The sequence below is a fragment of the Panthera uncia genome, assembly GCF_023721935.1.
Source record: "Panthera uncia isolate 11264 chromosome E2 unlocalized genomic scaffold, Puncia_PCG_1.0 HiC_scaffold_20, whole genome shotgun sequence".
In the NCBI taxonomy this organism is placed as follows: Eukaryota; Metazoa; Chordata; class Mammalia; order Carnivora; family Felidae; genus Panthera; species Panthera uncia.
The window spans coordinates 18,730,454-18,745,685 of record NW_026057589.1 but is presented as its reverse complement, the minus strand read 5'-3'; the positions used below and the strand labels follow the sequence as shown (position 1 = coordinate 18,745,685).

The 15,232-nt window shown below is 47.2% G+C and overlaps 1 protein-coding gene and 1 long non-coding RNA gene across 8 annotated transcripts in view; one reads left to right on the top strand and one right to left on the bottom strand.

Moving 5' to 3' along the window:
• The window catches only part of LOC125916596 (uncharacterized), an 86,697-nt gene extending 83,952 nt beyond the window's left edge, over window positions 1-2,745 (bottom strand). For 2 of the 3 annotated variants that reach the window (XR_007455972.1, XR_007455974.1), the window contains exon 1: window positions 2,570-2,680. This is a non-coding gene — a long non-coding RNA (uncharacterized LOC125916596). Of the gene's footprint in view, window positions 1-2,569 lie in introns of all 3 variants that reach the window. The other variant, XR_007455973.1, reaches the window with a different exon arrangement.
• A 57-nt stretch (window positions 2,746-2,802) lies between these two features.
• On the top strand, window positions 2,803-13,253 carry CE2H16orf46 (chromosome E2 C16orf46 homolog). Of its 5 annotated transcripts, XM_049622890.1 has the most exons (5): window positions 2,803-2,997; window positions 6,473-6,556; window positions 7,929-7,998; window positions 9,322-9,551; window positions 12,253-13,253. In XM_049622890.1, exons 4-5 carry the CDS (start codon window positions 9,360-9,362, stop codon window positions 13,222-13,224), a joined length of 1,164 nt encoding a protein of 387 aa, XP_049478847.1. In that variant the 5' UTR covers window positions 2,803-2,997; window positions 6,473-6,556; window positions 7,929-7,998; window positions 9,322-9,359; the 3' UTR covers window positions 13,225-13,253. The 5 variants fall into 5 exon arrangements, with proteins under 5 accessions (XP_049478847.1, XP_049478846.1, XP_049478845.1 ...); XM_049622889.1 differs by lacking the exon at window positions 6,473-6,556; XM_049622892.1 differs by lacking the exons at window positions 6,473-6,556; window positions 7,929-7,998 and having other exon boundaries at window positions 2,807-2,997; window positions 12,253-12,321; window positions 12,742-13,253.
• The last annotated feature ends 1,979 nt before the right edge of the window (window positions 13,254-15,232 follow it).

Genomic DNA, 15,232 nt, shown 5'->3' with positions numbered 1-15,232 from the left:
GGATCTTACTCTACTAGAGTTTGTGATATCTTGATTCAGTCTATATTGGCTTTTTGTAAGCATGACTAGCTAAACACACTTTTTCCTTAATGTCTCTACTGAGTCACCCTATCAGGTTTTTACCTGCTAAACTTCAACAGTGATTACTGCTAGCCTATTTCAAATGGGGATGCAGGCACTGTTCTGAAGGAAATCAGTTACCAGATCTTCCCAACTTCCACGTGTTTATGAGAATGTGCTTACAGTCAAGTTTAATTAAGAGTGGGGCACCTGGGCGGCTCAGTCATTGGGCATCTGACTCCGACTCAGGTCGTGATCTCATGGTTCATGAGTTTGAGCCCTGCATCAGGTTCTGTGCTGACAGCTCAGAGCCTGGAGCCTGCTTCAGATGCTGGCTGTATCCCTCTCTAGCTCTGCCCCTCCCTCGCTCATGCTGTTTTCTTCCTCTCTCTCTCTCAAGAATAAATAAAACATTAAAAATTTTAAAAAGTCATTTAGTAAAATACTTAGTTTAAATGTTTGGTATACTTCCCAGAAACAGAAAGTAGCTTTAATGATGGGGTAACAAATCCTTCTACTAGTCAGGTGATTTCAAATTTTGTTCAAAAGAAGTGAAGACCTAACCAAACTGTCAGCTGATCATTACATGTTTTTTGTTGGTGAATAATTATGTGATTTCTGTGTGTAAAGAAGTTAAAAAAAACTTTGGGGGAAACTGGTGTAACAAAACCTCTTTCATATGCATCTTCAAATGAACAAGGTATCTCAGGTTACATATATTTAAAAAGGGGGGGGGGCACTTGGGTGGCTCAGTCGGTTGAGCGCCCAACTTCAGCTCAGGTCATGGTCTCATGGTTTATGGGTTTGAGCCCCAGGTCGGACTCAGTACTGACAGCTCAGAGCCTGGAGCTTCCTTTGGATTCTGTGTCTCCGTCTCTCTCTGCCTCTCCTCCCGTGCAGTTCTGCCTCTCTCTCTCAAAAATAAACATTAAAAAATTAAATAAAATTGGGGATGAATCTCATTCTAGCAGTATGTGATATTTATGCACAGATACATGAATTGGGGCTAGGGGAAGAACAGCCCCACCCATTTCACTCTGATACACTTCCAGTAATGTTTAGTATTTATCAACACGTAATACATTCCTACTGTCTGTCAGATGAGTAGGAATGGAGAGAATTCTCAATCCGGAAAAACAAGGAACTGTTTCAGCCTTATGGTCTTATGAAAAAATTTAAGTTTGATTTTCAAATTATTCTTTTATTGAACAGGAAAATGACAAGACTACTTACTCAATAAATCTTTGACCATAAATGTCAGAATAAAGTTCTGTGTAGTAAGAATAAAAATACAAATATGAATAAATAGAAAAAGGAAGAATTTACATCTTTTAATTCGTTTATATTTTTAAGTATTGGTGGGTATCAAACTCATTAAATTTACATTTCTTTCAATACTTTTCAAAAAGTGGTGTAACTTTTTAATGTTTATTTTTGACAGCGAGCATGAGCGGCGGAGGGGGAGAGAGAAAGTGACAGGATCCAAGCAAACGCCACACCCCACACCGTCAAGTGCAGAGCCTGATGCGGGGCTCAAACTCACCAACTGTGATACCATTACCTGAGCCACCCAGGTGCCTCTGAAGTTACGCAGTTTTGTACAATTGTTTTAGGCATACCATTTACTTCCAGGTTGTGATATACAACAAGATCCAAATATGCATATTGTAGGTAAAGAAATGATACCCAAAAAAGTCGTATCTAGAAAAGTATTTGTTGTAACATCCTAGAGCAATGTTACACAAGTCTTTCCATAGGCTCCCTAGACTTTCTAATACGGTATGTTCGGTGCAAAAGCAGTAATACAAAGCCATCTCTCCAAATGCCTCTTAATCACAGTGCTGTGAAAGACATTCTAATGCATTTATACAAGACAAACATTCACACTTGAAAAAACTAGAAAGCAGACAAGCTTTGGAATCAGACTTGAGCTGAGTCCAGGCACAGGTTCCCAGCCTTGGCTGCGCCTTGAGGTGCCCAAAAGTAACAGGACCAAAGGGAGAGGAGGAGGGGGTGGCTAGCCTTCCACTGTTCCAGTTCCTCATCTGACTTCGGGATGTGAGCACGGCCATTTCCCTTCGTTCGTTTACAAGATGCCCATGCCCGCCTCACAGCGCTGTACCGCGACAAGTCCAACGGGTGCTACCCTCGTGCCGCCGGTGGATTCAAACTAGCACCTACCCGTTGAGCAACTGGGGGCCAGAAAGTTAAGGATGAGGAGATTCCACTAGAAACTTGGCCCGCATCACCCTCCCGCAGTCGTTCTCCTGGAGAAGGGGCGGTCTGGGGACAGCTAGCAAAGCCGGGTACCTAAAGAGTGGCGGCCACGGATGCCGCTGAGCATCCGACAACGCGCAGGGCAGCCCCCGCCTCCCCCCAGCACCATCCTGCCCAGGCCAGCAGTGCGCGCCTGTGAGTGGAGGCCGGTCCTCGTTACTAACTCCAGCGTCCGGCGGGCATGAAGCCGCTGCGTCTACTTCCCTGACTCGCGCTCGGGCTCACACCTTACCTCAAACGCCGCCTCGGGCGCCCACCTCGGGCCAGGGATCCTCTCTGCAGTGGAAGGTGCGCAGCCGCGCAGAGCCTGCCGGGAGCACGTGCCCAGGGCCGTCAGCCAGCAGCGCCTCCCGCGCTCAGCTTTGTTACGCCAACGGGCTTGGCGTCACTTCCGCACAGACCCCGCGGGCCCCGCCCACCGCCCCGCTCCGCCCCCAGCGCGTCCGTAACCCGGGGCAACTATCGCCCTCGCCCGCTGCGGGGGTACTTGGTTGTCCCGGAGCCTTCCATCCTGTGGGCCCCACAGAAGGGTGTGAGCGGCCGCGGCCGCTTCCCCGCCTCCCGGCCAAGGCCCCGGACCACTGCACGGGCGGCGGAGCGAGAGGCCCTGCCCAGTTCGAAAGGAAGCTGCGCACCGAGGCCGGGAGGCAAAAGGGGGAGGTACTGTGGGCCGGGGGAGGGGCTGGAATAAGAGTGGGAGGGGCCTAGGGGGGCGGTGAGTATGTGGGTGGGGCGGTGGGAGGAGCCGCAGAGAGGGCGGAGCCCTGTGGGGGAGAGGCAAAGGGAGGAAGGGGAGGGGCTCGTGGGCAAGGGGGGACGTTTTGCTGGAGAGGACAACTCTTGAAAGAAGAGTAGGCATCTTTTGTGACACGGTAGGAGCTGCTGGATGCTGGAGGAAGAGAAGGAGCTACCTAAGGAACAAAGAAGGATCTTGGAAGAAGGGAAGGAGACTGGGGGAAGGGGAGGGGCTATTCTAGTAAAGAGAAGAGTCCGCTGTGAAACGCCTAGGCTTTAGGAGCAACGGGTGGATTGGGTGTATTTGATGACTTGTGCTTTCGTGTAGACTTGTAAACTGGGTGATACCCAGAAGACAGGCGTTGCTTTACTCTTTTATCCCCGGAGTTAGGCATCTAATAGGCACTGAATGAGTGAATGGGTGGAAAGAGCGGAAAGCTGGGAGACTGGGACTGCAGTAAAAAAGGTCTGATCTGGAGGGATGATTCCCCTAGGAATCATTCTATGCATCATCAAAGCTGCTGTGCTCTGTGGACACATAATAAGTATAAGGCACAGATAATTAACATGGAGAGATAAGATTTATACTCTTGAAAACGTGAACAAATTGTGCGAGCGGTGCATGTGCTTCGCTTTGAGGCAAAGATTCAACTCCCCGCCAAGTTGTGTTCTAAAACTGTAAATTAGATCGAAGTCTTCAAATCATTTTCCTTTAGAAACTTTATTACCAGTGATCAGCATGCCCAAGCCAATCTTCAAGACGTATTGAACCACTTCAGATGCCTGAAGCTTAGCTCTGTATTAAGAAACTTCACTTCTACCATGCCCCACAGTGTTTCTATTCATTGATTTCTTCTTTCGATACATTGTTAAGGATCCACAGAACATCCATTCAGAATTCCAGCTGAGGCTGCCAGGAAACCATCTTTCTCTCCTGGCTGAAATTCTGACATAGATTGAAAATTCCTTTAAACCTGAAACTTCCAGGAAGATGGAGGTGGGCGTAGGGCATGGTGTAGAGCCAAGGTGGTGGCAAGGAGTTTTGAGGGATTATAGCTTGCTTTTGACTTAAACCCCCAGCCAGGGCTTTTCACCTCCTCTCCTGGCCCATCAACATTCCCCTCACCGTTAATTGCCTGGGAATGTGTCAGCCAGGTGTAGGAATCTAGAGTAAGGATTTGGAATCTTTTTATATAAGCCATGGCAAATAGGTGGCGCCCATGCTACCTCTCTTTATTCCCTGGCTGACATCGTTAATCAACCACACACCCCTTTCCTCCAGTGTCCAGGTCTTAACATCCTTCTCAACACAACCTTCCAGTTGTATTGGAACTGTTTGGAACTGACAATCATCCCTAACATAGACAATAAATTTTTTAAAAATTAATGTTTGTTTTTGAGAGAGACAGGGGGTGAGCAGGGGAGAGGAAGAGAGAGAGGGAGACACAGAATCCAAAGCAGGCTCCAGGCTCTGAGCTGTTGGCACAGAGCCTGACTTGGGACTCACACTCATGGACTGCCAGATCATGACCTGAGCCGAAGTTAGGCATTTAACCAACCGAGCCACCCAGGCACCCCTAAATATTTTAAAAATAGATAGACATCAATGTAAATGTAAATTCCTCTAACGCCTGGTAAAATTCCTTTTTTTAAGAAATGGGTGCACCTGGGTGGCTCAGTCGGTGAAGTGTCCAAGTCTTGATTTTGGCTCAGGTCATGATCTCACAGACATGAGATCGAATCCCGCATTGGGCTCCAGGCTCAGCATGGAGCCTGTTTGGGATTCTCTCTCTCCCACTCCCTCTGCCTCTCATCTGCCACCCCTTGTCACGCTCATGGACGGGCTCTCCCTCTCTCTCAAAAATAAATAACCTAAAAGAAAAAAGATTGCCTAAATTGATAGATCAAGAATGCTGTAGATGAGATTTATACATGTAGGCCAGATAATTGTATAGCGAGGTGAATTTACAGCTGGTTGGTACTTAATAAACGTCCAAGTACAAGGCATATCCACATGGCATTGTCCTTTACCTTCTCCTCACCAGCATTTTATCAGTGACTTAAATAAAGAGGACGTATGCCCCTCAAATTAATAGAGTGTTAAAGTGGAAAGGAATGGCCAAACTGTGGGGTGTCACAGTCAGATTCACTGTTATCTAAACAGGTTGGATTGGTGGTCCAACATGGAGAAAATTTTAGAAGGATCAGATCCATTTAGAGGTCTATATCTAGCAAAAAAAAAAAAAGAAGAACAAGAAAAGAAAAAGAAAACAATTCAAAAAGAAAATTAACGGCATGTATGTGGAGTGAAGAAGACAGGGATTATTAACAATTCATGTGGGGAAAAAAATGTAGAAGTTATAGTTGACCCCAAGCTCAGTGTTAATCAAGATTGTGATATAGCTTAAAAAAAATGCAGCAATCTTTGTTCAATTAGTAGGTGTAGATTTTAGAGCAAAGAGAGTCAGATTTCAAACTAGACATTTCTCGCCAGACCACATTTGAAATATTTTTCAAATACTCATTTGAAAGGTACTATATTTCCTCATTTCCCGGTACTATATTTTAAAGACATTGACAGGCAATGGGGCGTTCTTAAGATGAGGGAATTTGAGGTTCCCATCTGAAGAAATAATAGCTGTCTTCAGTTATTTTCAGGATTATCAGATGTTGCTTTTAGGAGCAACACCAGGAACTGAGAGGCATAATTTTCAGGCTTGCAGATGTCTTGTTTTGAGAACATTCTAATCTTTAGAGCTACCAGTGGAATGAAAAAAGATGCTTTTAAAGTAATGAGCTCTCAGTTATAGGAATGTAAAGCTCCATGGAAGTGAGGAAAGTGGAATAGCATGACCTATTGATTTACCTCACATCTGTAAACTAGCCATAATTTTACTCTCAGAAAATATGACTATTACAGCCATGCAAATCTTTACATTTCAACATCAAAGTAAGAGTGCATACAATTTGTAAGAAATCACATAGCCACTCTTTTAGCTGATCTTTAATTGCTTCTTGTACGTTTCTTTTCTTTTAAAAAAAATTTTTAATGTGTATTTATTTTTGAGAGAGAGAGAGAGAGACAGAGTGTGAGAGGAGGAGGGGCAGAGAGAGAGGGAGACACAGAATCCGAAGCAAGCTCCAGGCTCTGAGCTGTCATCACAGAGCCCAATGCAGGGCTCGAACTCACAAACCATGAGAATCACGACGTGAGCCGAAGTTGGACGCTTAACCAACTGAGCCACCCAGGCACCCCGCTTCTTGTACATTTCTATTTGTTATCTCTTACATGAGCTGGAAGACAGGAATGGGCAATACAACTTGAAGGCACGATTATTGGAGAAAAATTTAACACTAAGACTGTTCTCTCCACTGACTTTTTTTTTTTTTTTCTAATTAGAAAAGACCACCAACATTCTGTTTTGGTAGTGGGGCATCCTGACCCAGCTTGAACATCCGTGTCTCAGAGGAGCATCGCAATCTGGTATGCAGTAATCTGACCATTTGACTAAGGATACTGTGGTTACTGACTTCAAGATGATTCTTCACTTTTGGTCACAAGGAGCCAATATTGTTCCCATGATCCTCCATGAAAGGAGTCACGTACTCACAAAATGCGGTATTTATAACAAACATGTAAAGTGCTTACAACAATGCCTGGCGCGTAAAAAGAGCTATGTAACAGCTTATTTTTATTATTTAATATTACCGTCACTTGGGTTTCTTTTGGCACTTTCGAATATGATGTGACTGGCACTTCTGGTACCCTCACTGGGTCTGACTTCCACTGACTCCAGAACAGGGCCTTCCCTGATACCGCCTCTTTGGCCCCCGCTGTTCCTTTGTCTCGATATAGACATACGTGGAGATAATCTTGTCCTCCTCTCAGATTTCACAGTTCCTCATGACCTCCAACAAATAGTCGGAAGAGCTGGAGATGGTTAACCTGAGAGAGAGAAGAGCACGTGCAGCCTTTTCACAGGACTGTTGGAAAGCTGAGGCATCGGGCAGCCTTCGGATCGATGACTCTTCAGCCTTTTGTAGCCACAGACGGCTTTGTGACACTGATGCGGGCCCCTTCCTGGAAGAGTGCTTGAGCATCTTCAGAGGTGTCCTAGACCTCGTGAAGCCCACCCATGGCTGGGAAGGCTTTCCCTCACAGAGCCGTGCTCTGGAGCACAAAATGAGGACGCCAAGTAGAGGATATTGAGGGGGCAGGGAAACCAGTGCTGGTTCCATATAAGGAAGATCTTCCTCAGAGCCCTGCTGCGTTGTACGTTGCCCAGGGTGGTTTTTACGATAGTGATGGCCAGACTTGGCCCAGTCCAATTAGAATCAGGATCTCTGTGGGCAGGATGTGGGCCTGATGATTCCAAGGTGCTGCCAACTTTGAGAACCAGTAAATTAGAGCTCTTTGCCATTGAAGAGACTTTCTAAGTAGTGAGCACCTTGCCAGCAGAGATACTTCAAGCACAGAACTTTTTTTTCTTATTGATTTGAACATTCTAACGATACTTAATGTCTCCTGAACAATATCTCTTTTCTCTATTAACCTCACGCGTACAGTTATCGTTTAAATATGTGGCTTTGCTTTGGAATCTGCTTTTTTCCTTCCGAACTGCATACTTGTTAAGTCCTTTGGGTTGTGAGGCATAAATGTATTTGTAATTCAGAAGAGAACAGGACCAAGTCCGGAGCTTCTTTGGCCTGAGCCGTGCCTGAAGTGGAATTTTATAAGATGAAAGGACCGGGCTGGTTTGCACAGTCTGGCCCTTAATCATGCTTCTGTTTCTAATGAGAATAGCACTCCTGGTTTTCAGTCACTTCTTTTTCCCTTTTTTTTCCTCCCCCTTCAGATTTCATTCATTTCCTCTGATGTCTCACTGGAAAAGATCAGGATGTCCAAAGATATCTGACCTTCCGTAGGTAAATGGAACTTTATTAGCATCAAAATGCCACTTTAAGACTATATGAAAAAGCCGAAATGGTAATTAAACAGATATTGTTATACGAAGTTACCTCAACAGAAAATGTTACAAGTGGGCTTCTGGCGGGGATCGCGTCAGGGTGAGAGAAAGCAACGTGTGTCATCCCAGTGGCCTCTGTGTCATTATAAGCAAGGAAAGCTCAAGAAGGCGCTGGCTGTCCCTCAGCATTCAGCTGGACCATTGGAGGTCCCCAGGCTCTGAGTTTCATCTCTGCCGCTTGCGGGGTCCCCAGGAGGAGCATCTGTCTGTAGGAAGGTAGTATAAGCACACCCGTCTTCTAGATGAGCAAACAGACCCAGAAAGGTAATTGGCCCAAGGTCGTGCAGCTAGCAATAAGATTGGAACCCTGGCTGTTTGGCAACCAGATCTGTGCTCCTGATCAGGACGATGACTTTCCTAACTCTTTGACTGGGTTATCAATGCCAAGTTCCGTTTTTCAACCTGAGAAAACATCAGTTAAGGATAGACAGCATCACCCTCAGCATCACTGCCGCCACCGCCGTCACCACCACGCGGGGTACTAGTGTGCACGGGGGCTGCCATGACATGGCATCACCACAGACCGAGCGGCTTGAATGACAGAAATGCACTGCCTCACAGTCCCGGAAGCCGGAAGTCCAAAATCAAGGTATCGACGGAGTTGGTTCCTTCCGAGGGCCGTGAGGGAAGGATCTGCTCCGGGACCCCCTCCGTGGCTTACAGTCTTCAACCTGGGCCTCCTCACACGGCCTCCCTCTCTGCGTGTCTGTGTCCAGATCACCCTTTTCGTAAGAACACCAATCATCCAGGGTAGATTAGGGTAGATGAGTGAGCAGACTGACTTAGTCTAGACCACATGCTGCCTAGCCTCTGCCTGGTGTCCAGAGTTGCCGTAGGGAAAGAAGAGGCTGGGCTGCATGCGTGCTCAACACATTTCCCATGGTGTTAGCACAGTAGCATCTGGACTGTTTGGAAGTGGAGGGTAGGGGTCCTTGACCCTATATTCCTTGCCGTGTTCTATGCCATGATCCGGGATAGAGACTGAGCTAACATCTCCCTGTCTGCTTTTCCTCGATCCCAACTTTGGTCTTTCATTAAACCCATTAGTCTTTCGAATTGGCCATATGTTTTATAATATCGATAGCTGGCAATGGATGCTTTTGTAATATTTCTTGTCGGTCTCTTCATGAATGTGTCTTGACGTTATTTCGCCCGAGTTGTCGAGTTGATTTTTCAGAAACCAGTATTAAAAACTAAGTTCAGCCCTCATTTCATGCTGCAGGAAGAAGATGTTAAAAACCTTCAGCAACTATCACGGTGATGGATCTCTGTCAGGAAAATGAGGCTGAGTTAGAAAATAGTGAAAACGATGAGACGGAATTAACCTATACTTGCCCAGATGAAAGAAGCGAGAAGAATCACGTTTGTTGTCTTCTCAACATCAGCGACATTACGCTTGAACAAGATGAAAAAGCCCGTGACTTTGTCATCGGAACTGGATGGGAAGAAGCCGTGAGTATCTTCTTCACTGAGGTGTCTCACACGCCTGTGTTTGGTGCAGGCCTTTCGCTTTTTTCAAAAATAGTTATTACCCAAAAAATCGATAAATGATCAAGACAGGAAGTTTAGGAATAGAGGTACAATATAAATAATGATAAGAGCGGTACCTTTTATTCGGTGTTTGTGGCCAGTTAGTACTGGCCAGCACAGGACTCAGTGCTTTACACACATCAGTTCATTCAACCTGCCCTATGAGGCAGGTATTGGGACAAGGACAGTGAGGCACCCAAAATGTGAAAGAGTGTGCCGGTGGCCAAGGCAGGGCTTGAATCCAGCTCTTCTGGGCTCCAGACCCCAAGCCCTTAACTGCTGGGCTAAGCTCCCCAAGAGACGTGAGATTTCTGTCCTAGTGGTTCCACTCAGAACTCCGTGGGTTTATTCTTAAACTATTCTTAGAATCAATACTAGAATCCTAAATTTAGAACTGTAAGGATGTCACATTGGAAAAGATTAGGATGTCCAAAGATATCTGACCTTCCATAGGTAAACGGAACTTTATTAGCATCAAGTTCAGTGATTCCTAGGTGATGCTTGGCAATGTCTCACAACTAGGGATGAGGGGAAGGGGGCGCTACTGGCATCTGCTGGGCTGAGGCCAGGCGTGCTGCTGCATATCCTGTAGTGCCCAGGACAGCCCCTGCCACAGGGAATGGCCCGGCTCTGTGTTCGTTCAGGAGTGCCATCACAGAATACCACACACAGGGGAGCTCACGCAACAGACATTTCTTTGTCACAGTTATGGACGGTGGGCATCCAGGATCCGGGTGCCAGCATGGCTGGGTTCTGGGCAGGGAGCCTCTTCCCGATTTTGTGCTCACATGGCCCTCCTTGGTGGTGCAAGCAGAGAGGGACCCCTTATCGCCTCTTCGTCTCATAAGGGCACTAATCCGATTATGAGGGCCCCACCGTCTTGACTTCATCAGCCCTAGTTACTTCCCAAAGGCCCCACCTCCAACTTCCATCCCTTTGGGGACTCGGGCTTCAACATAGGAATTTGGGGAAACACAATCATGCAATCCATAACACGCCCTAAATGTCAGAAGTGCTGAGGTTGAGAGACCCTGATCTAATTATGACTATGGAAATGGAGGCCAAGACACGGCAGAGCAACTCCCCCAGCCCACTTGGCGGTTGATGGAGCCGTGTCTGCAGGACCCTTGTCTTGTGCTCTCTCTGCGGCACCACCCACCCCTGCCTTGCTCCCGCCAGATCAGTCAGTGTTACAGACAGTTCTACCTGAGGATCTGACTTTCCAAGTTTAGAAGGTTCTGTTCACCCCTGGAAAGTAACAACTTTGCAATGTGTACATATCCAAAGGCTGTTCAGAATTCAAGAATTTTCTTGAAAGAAATGCCGCACGTGCCCCGTGCTCAGAGTATGTTTGCCGCTCACGGTCTGTCGAGGATGATCGTGCCACACCATCTCCTTCCACTTAACCACCTGCTGCTCTTCACTCTCTCCGGCCACCCAGCCCCGCCCGGCTCCTTGGGCGGCCTTATCTCAGCAGGTGTGACAGAGACCTGTCCTGCACTGGCTTGTGGCCCTTTGGTACTTCCTGTGCTGGTGCCGGGGGCCTGGCTGCCAGCACATGAATGAGGACGGAGAGCACTCTGCTGGCAGCGATTTATGAGCGGTTCCCGTGTGTAGAACCAAGGGATCTCACAGCATGGGGGGCCTCGGGACTGTTCACTTCTGGCCCAAACCGGCCCAACACAAGGGGCCTTTCCTGTCACTATGTTGGTCTCTCCCTATTGGAGCCCTGGAGGCACCCACACCACTTGGGAGCTCTGTGGGGACTCCGGAGGGAGGCACAGTCACCTTGCAATTGCAGCTTGGCTCTTGATCCTGGCAGAAATCTGGACCTTTGTGCCAACACTTAGCCTACTTGTGACAGCCTACCTGTGAGGATCAGAAGAGCCAGGTGTCATTGACCCCCATCTCTGGACTTGGATCCCCTGTCAGGCCACCTGAACACCCTGGAGATACAAATGCTTTGTACCAGCCTCAGCCCAAGGCTCACGTGGGGTGCTTTTTTAAAACCCCCTGCCCAAGTCCATCTTTTGAGTATGGGCTTAGCGTGTTGGGGTGAAGCTCAGGGATCTGGAGTTTACGCAGCAGCTCTGGTGACTTAGGGTCAAGGAGGTGGAGGACATTTGCTGACTCATCAGGCACACCTGTTTAGTAGATGAGACAGAACATCCGTAAACATCCGTAGAAAGATTAAAGTTCCAGATTACTCTGGGATGGTGACCTGAGCCAAAACCAAGAATGGGATGCTTAACTGACTGAGCCACCCAGGTGCCCCATAAATACAAACAGTTCTGATTTGAAGAGCTCTGGCTTTATTTTAATGTGCATCTGAAAAAGTATAGAGCCAGCACATCGAGATGCCCACATATGGTATTTTTGCCTAGTATTTGAGTATTAAACCCCATTGCTAGGGTTTCAGATTAACAAATACTCCTACAAATGCTATTACCAATACTATCACTTAGTATGAGGCTAAAATAGAGTGACAATTTTTAAAAGGTGGTGAGTCAGTTTTAAGAAAAGTATCAGGTCAAATAGGACGGCCCAAATAGGGATGTGTCCAGAGCTGGGGCAGCTAGATTTGAGCAGCTCGGCCGGGAGTAACATGCTGCTGTATTTGCAGGTACAAGGCTGGGGAAGGACATCTCCAACCGCCTGCATCTGGTCCAGGAAGAAGCTTAAAAAGGCGAGGGTGAGAGAAAGTGCCAGCAGCTGCTTACTCTGTGTCAGTCTCTCCCAAGGGAGTTCTGAGGCCGGGCCTCAGTCGGAGGTGGGGAAGCTGGGGTCCGTGGGTCCGGAGAAGGCTCGAGGCAGCCCCTCCCAGACTCAGGGGACCCGCCAAGGCCCCACCACCGCCTCCAGGGAGATTAGCAAGGTCTGCTTTCCCACTTCCAGTCAGGGAGAGAAAAAAAGTCTGCAAATAAAGGAGTTTATTTGGTGCAAGGAAGACTGGGCCACCCCTGAGGCTATTAGGGGCAAGGGCCCGGGCCAAGGTCCCTCCATCTCATACTCCTTGACTTCCAGGGCCCTTTTAGTCCTACCTCCCCTGAAGGCTTCACCCCCATACGGCTTGGATGTTCTGGGTAAGAAGAGTAAGAACTTTTTCTTGCAGCCAGAAGAGAAGGTGCTGAGTGTGGAAAAGGATGAGTGTGTGGCTTGTGCGTGTGGACTGAAAAGGGTTGACGGGAAAGGTGAAAAGAGACCTGTTGAGCTGGCCAAGCACCCTAAGGTCAATGACACATTGCCTTTCCCTCCCTGGGCGGCCCCCGCACCCCTGCTGGCGGATCACGAGAGGGGCTGCCTGCACTGGTCCCTCCTGCCTGAGAAACACCTGGTGTGCCCTCCCAATCCCGGCAACGTGTGCTGTCTGGCCACCGTGCAGCTTTTGCAGAAACAGGGGGCGCAAAACTACAAAGCCAAATTCAAAGCCAGGGAGCCAAGACCTGCCGTGAACACCCAAAAGCTCGTTCTCACAGAGGCCAAGCAGGAAAACAGGTCCAAAACGTTGGAGACCAAAGTGTTCCCGAAAACTCTCTTGCCCTCCCTCACAGTGAGCAGAGTTGTTATTCCTGTCTCCACTCACAGACTCCTCTGAGTTGCCACAATAGAATTCCCTGGGAATGACCACTGTTTGAAGTTCATTCATCCTCTCCCTGTCTCTCTCCCGCCCCGTCCCATCCTTCTTTTCTGCCGTACTCTTTCCTCCCACCCTCCCTTCCCCTGTCCTTTTTTTGGTAGTAGAACCAGGGGAAATTGAACCTCACTCTATGGGTTCTGAGTTATTCTCAAAGCTCCCATATGTATGTGTCACCTGCTTCTGCTGCCTGGCCACTTACAAAACGCAAACGGGTAATGCCATTGTTGCCTCTGCCTGCCTCGTCTCTCTACTCCCCGCTGGAAGCCATGTGGATGGCGGGGACTCTGAAGGGCCGTCCCTCAGTGATGCCCATGTCAGCCCTGAGCCAACTGGCAGGGGCTCTCTCCTCCCCACCCCAATGCCTTAAGCTTAGTGTAAGGGCTTGTTTAGACCACATTATTTCCTGATCTTTTGAACCAGGCAGATATCGATTTGTTGCTTCATTTTCTCTTGCAACAAAGATCTGGAACATTGCTTTAATAGATAACTCCAGCCTATGGTCCAAATGAATATCCTTGTGTCCAAGGTGTCCTAACCTTACATCCATGGATATACCATATCCACGACATGCTGCGTGTGCCAGGGTTTCATATACTTATAGCCTCGTGCTAGTCTCCACGTCTGGAAAAGTTTTAGCCACAGGTCTATAAAGTCCATCTTGGGAAGCAGGTTAAGAATAATTTTTTTTTTAAATGTTGCTGTGATTATTATTGCCACCCTTCAAGCTTCCTCCAGCCTTACCTTCGTCTAATATTTGGGAACTGTACAACTCCAGACAGACACGGAATAGGGATGTTACTTTCTCCCTTCCCCTGTCCTCCTCCTTCCCTCATTTTACCCCAATGCATATTTCCCAAAGTTGTATATAAATTAAAGATTTGTAAATGAGTTATATTTTAAGTGCCAAGTGACCATGCTATGTAGAGAAATGCTCTGAAAAACCATTTTGTAATATGAGTAACCACTTAGCTGCTCTGTAATTACGTAGTTTGCATTTGCTTAAGATAGGTTGTACTTGGAACTCTGGACTTCCTGTCCCCCCACATGATAGGTAGACAGAACATATGACTGTGTTTGTAAACATCTGCTTTGGTCTTTGTAATGTCTCTAGTTTAGGTGTTTTTTTCTTTTTCTGTTTCGTGGTTTTTGCAGAACACTGGACATGCAGAAATGGTTGTAGTACAGCGGTCATTAAAAGGTGTATTTTGCCTACAGAGATTGGACGCTTCTTTATACTTTAGAGGCAGTTTTTAGGTCCTGCCCACCCCTTCCCTGAGTGAAGAAACCATCTGGATTCTGCCCCCAGGAAGCCACTCTGGTTTCCCACTGTGTCTGGACCGTGGTGGTGTTGGACCCGATGTTGTGTGAGGGCCCTCCGGCTCTGGCCCCTGCCCACCTAAGTCAGTGGCTCTGCAAACCCCCTCTTTTAAAGAGCAGGATGAGGACTAAGCTCAGTACACGTAAAACAGGCGAGAGTGTCTCGGGAGGGAAGCCTCTACCAGCGCAGGTGAGGGACAGAGCCTCGCCCAGTCAGCCCAGAGGTGTTTACATTTTGAGATCTCGAGGCAGTCTGAAAACACTGATCTAAGTTAAAACAGAATATTTTTTTCCTAAGAAAAATTCTTTTGCTGAGATAAGGGTTATAAATTCTATAGATTTGGGGGTAAACATAATAATTTAAAATTAAGAGGAGGGCAGGTCTCAACAAAGGAAGGGCCCAAATTCAAAGATTTGTAGTATCCTTCCTTTTAAGCAAATAATTAGTTTGGCCAACAAAATACTGACTAGGAGACTCCTCTGTGAATAGATAGGCATGTTTTGCGTTTGGCATCTCTTTAGGTAATTTTTCAATTAACCTGATTAAACTCCTCTGGGACCTTATTTGCATTAGCCTGGGCTTAGCTTGTTTTCTGTGGAGAAAAAATCACTCCAGGTTTCGCCTGTTTCCATTCAGATTAAATCAGGA

What these genes read in the sequence shown, in the direction of transcription:
- CE2H16orf46 (XM_049622888.1), top strand. Translation starts at nt 9,360, where the DNA reads ATGGATCTCTGTCAGGAAAATGAGGCTGAGTTAGAAAATAGTGAAAAC. An exon ending in GAACTGGATGGGAAGAAGCC is followed by an intron (nt 9,552 to 12,252) that starts GTGAGTATCTTC and finishes CTGTATTTGCAG; the next exon opens with GTACAAGGCTGGGGAAGGAC.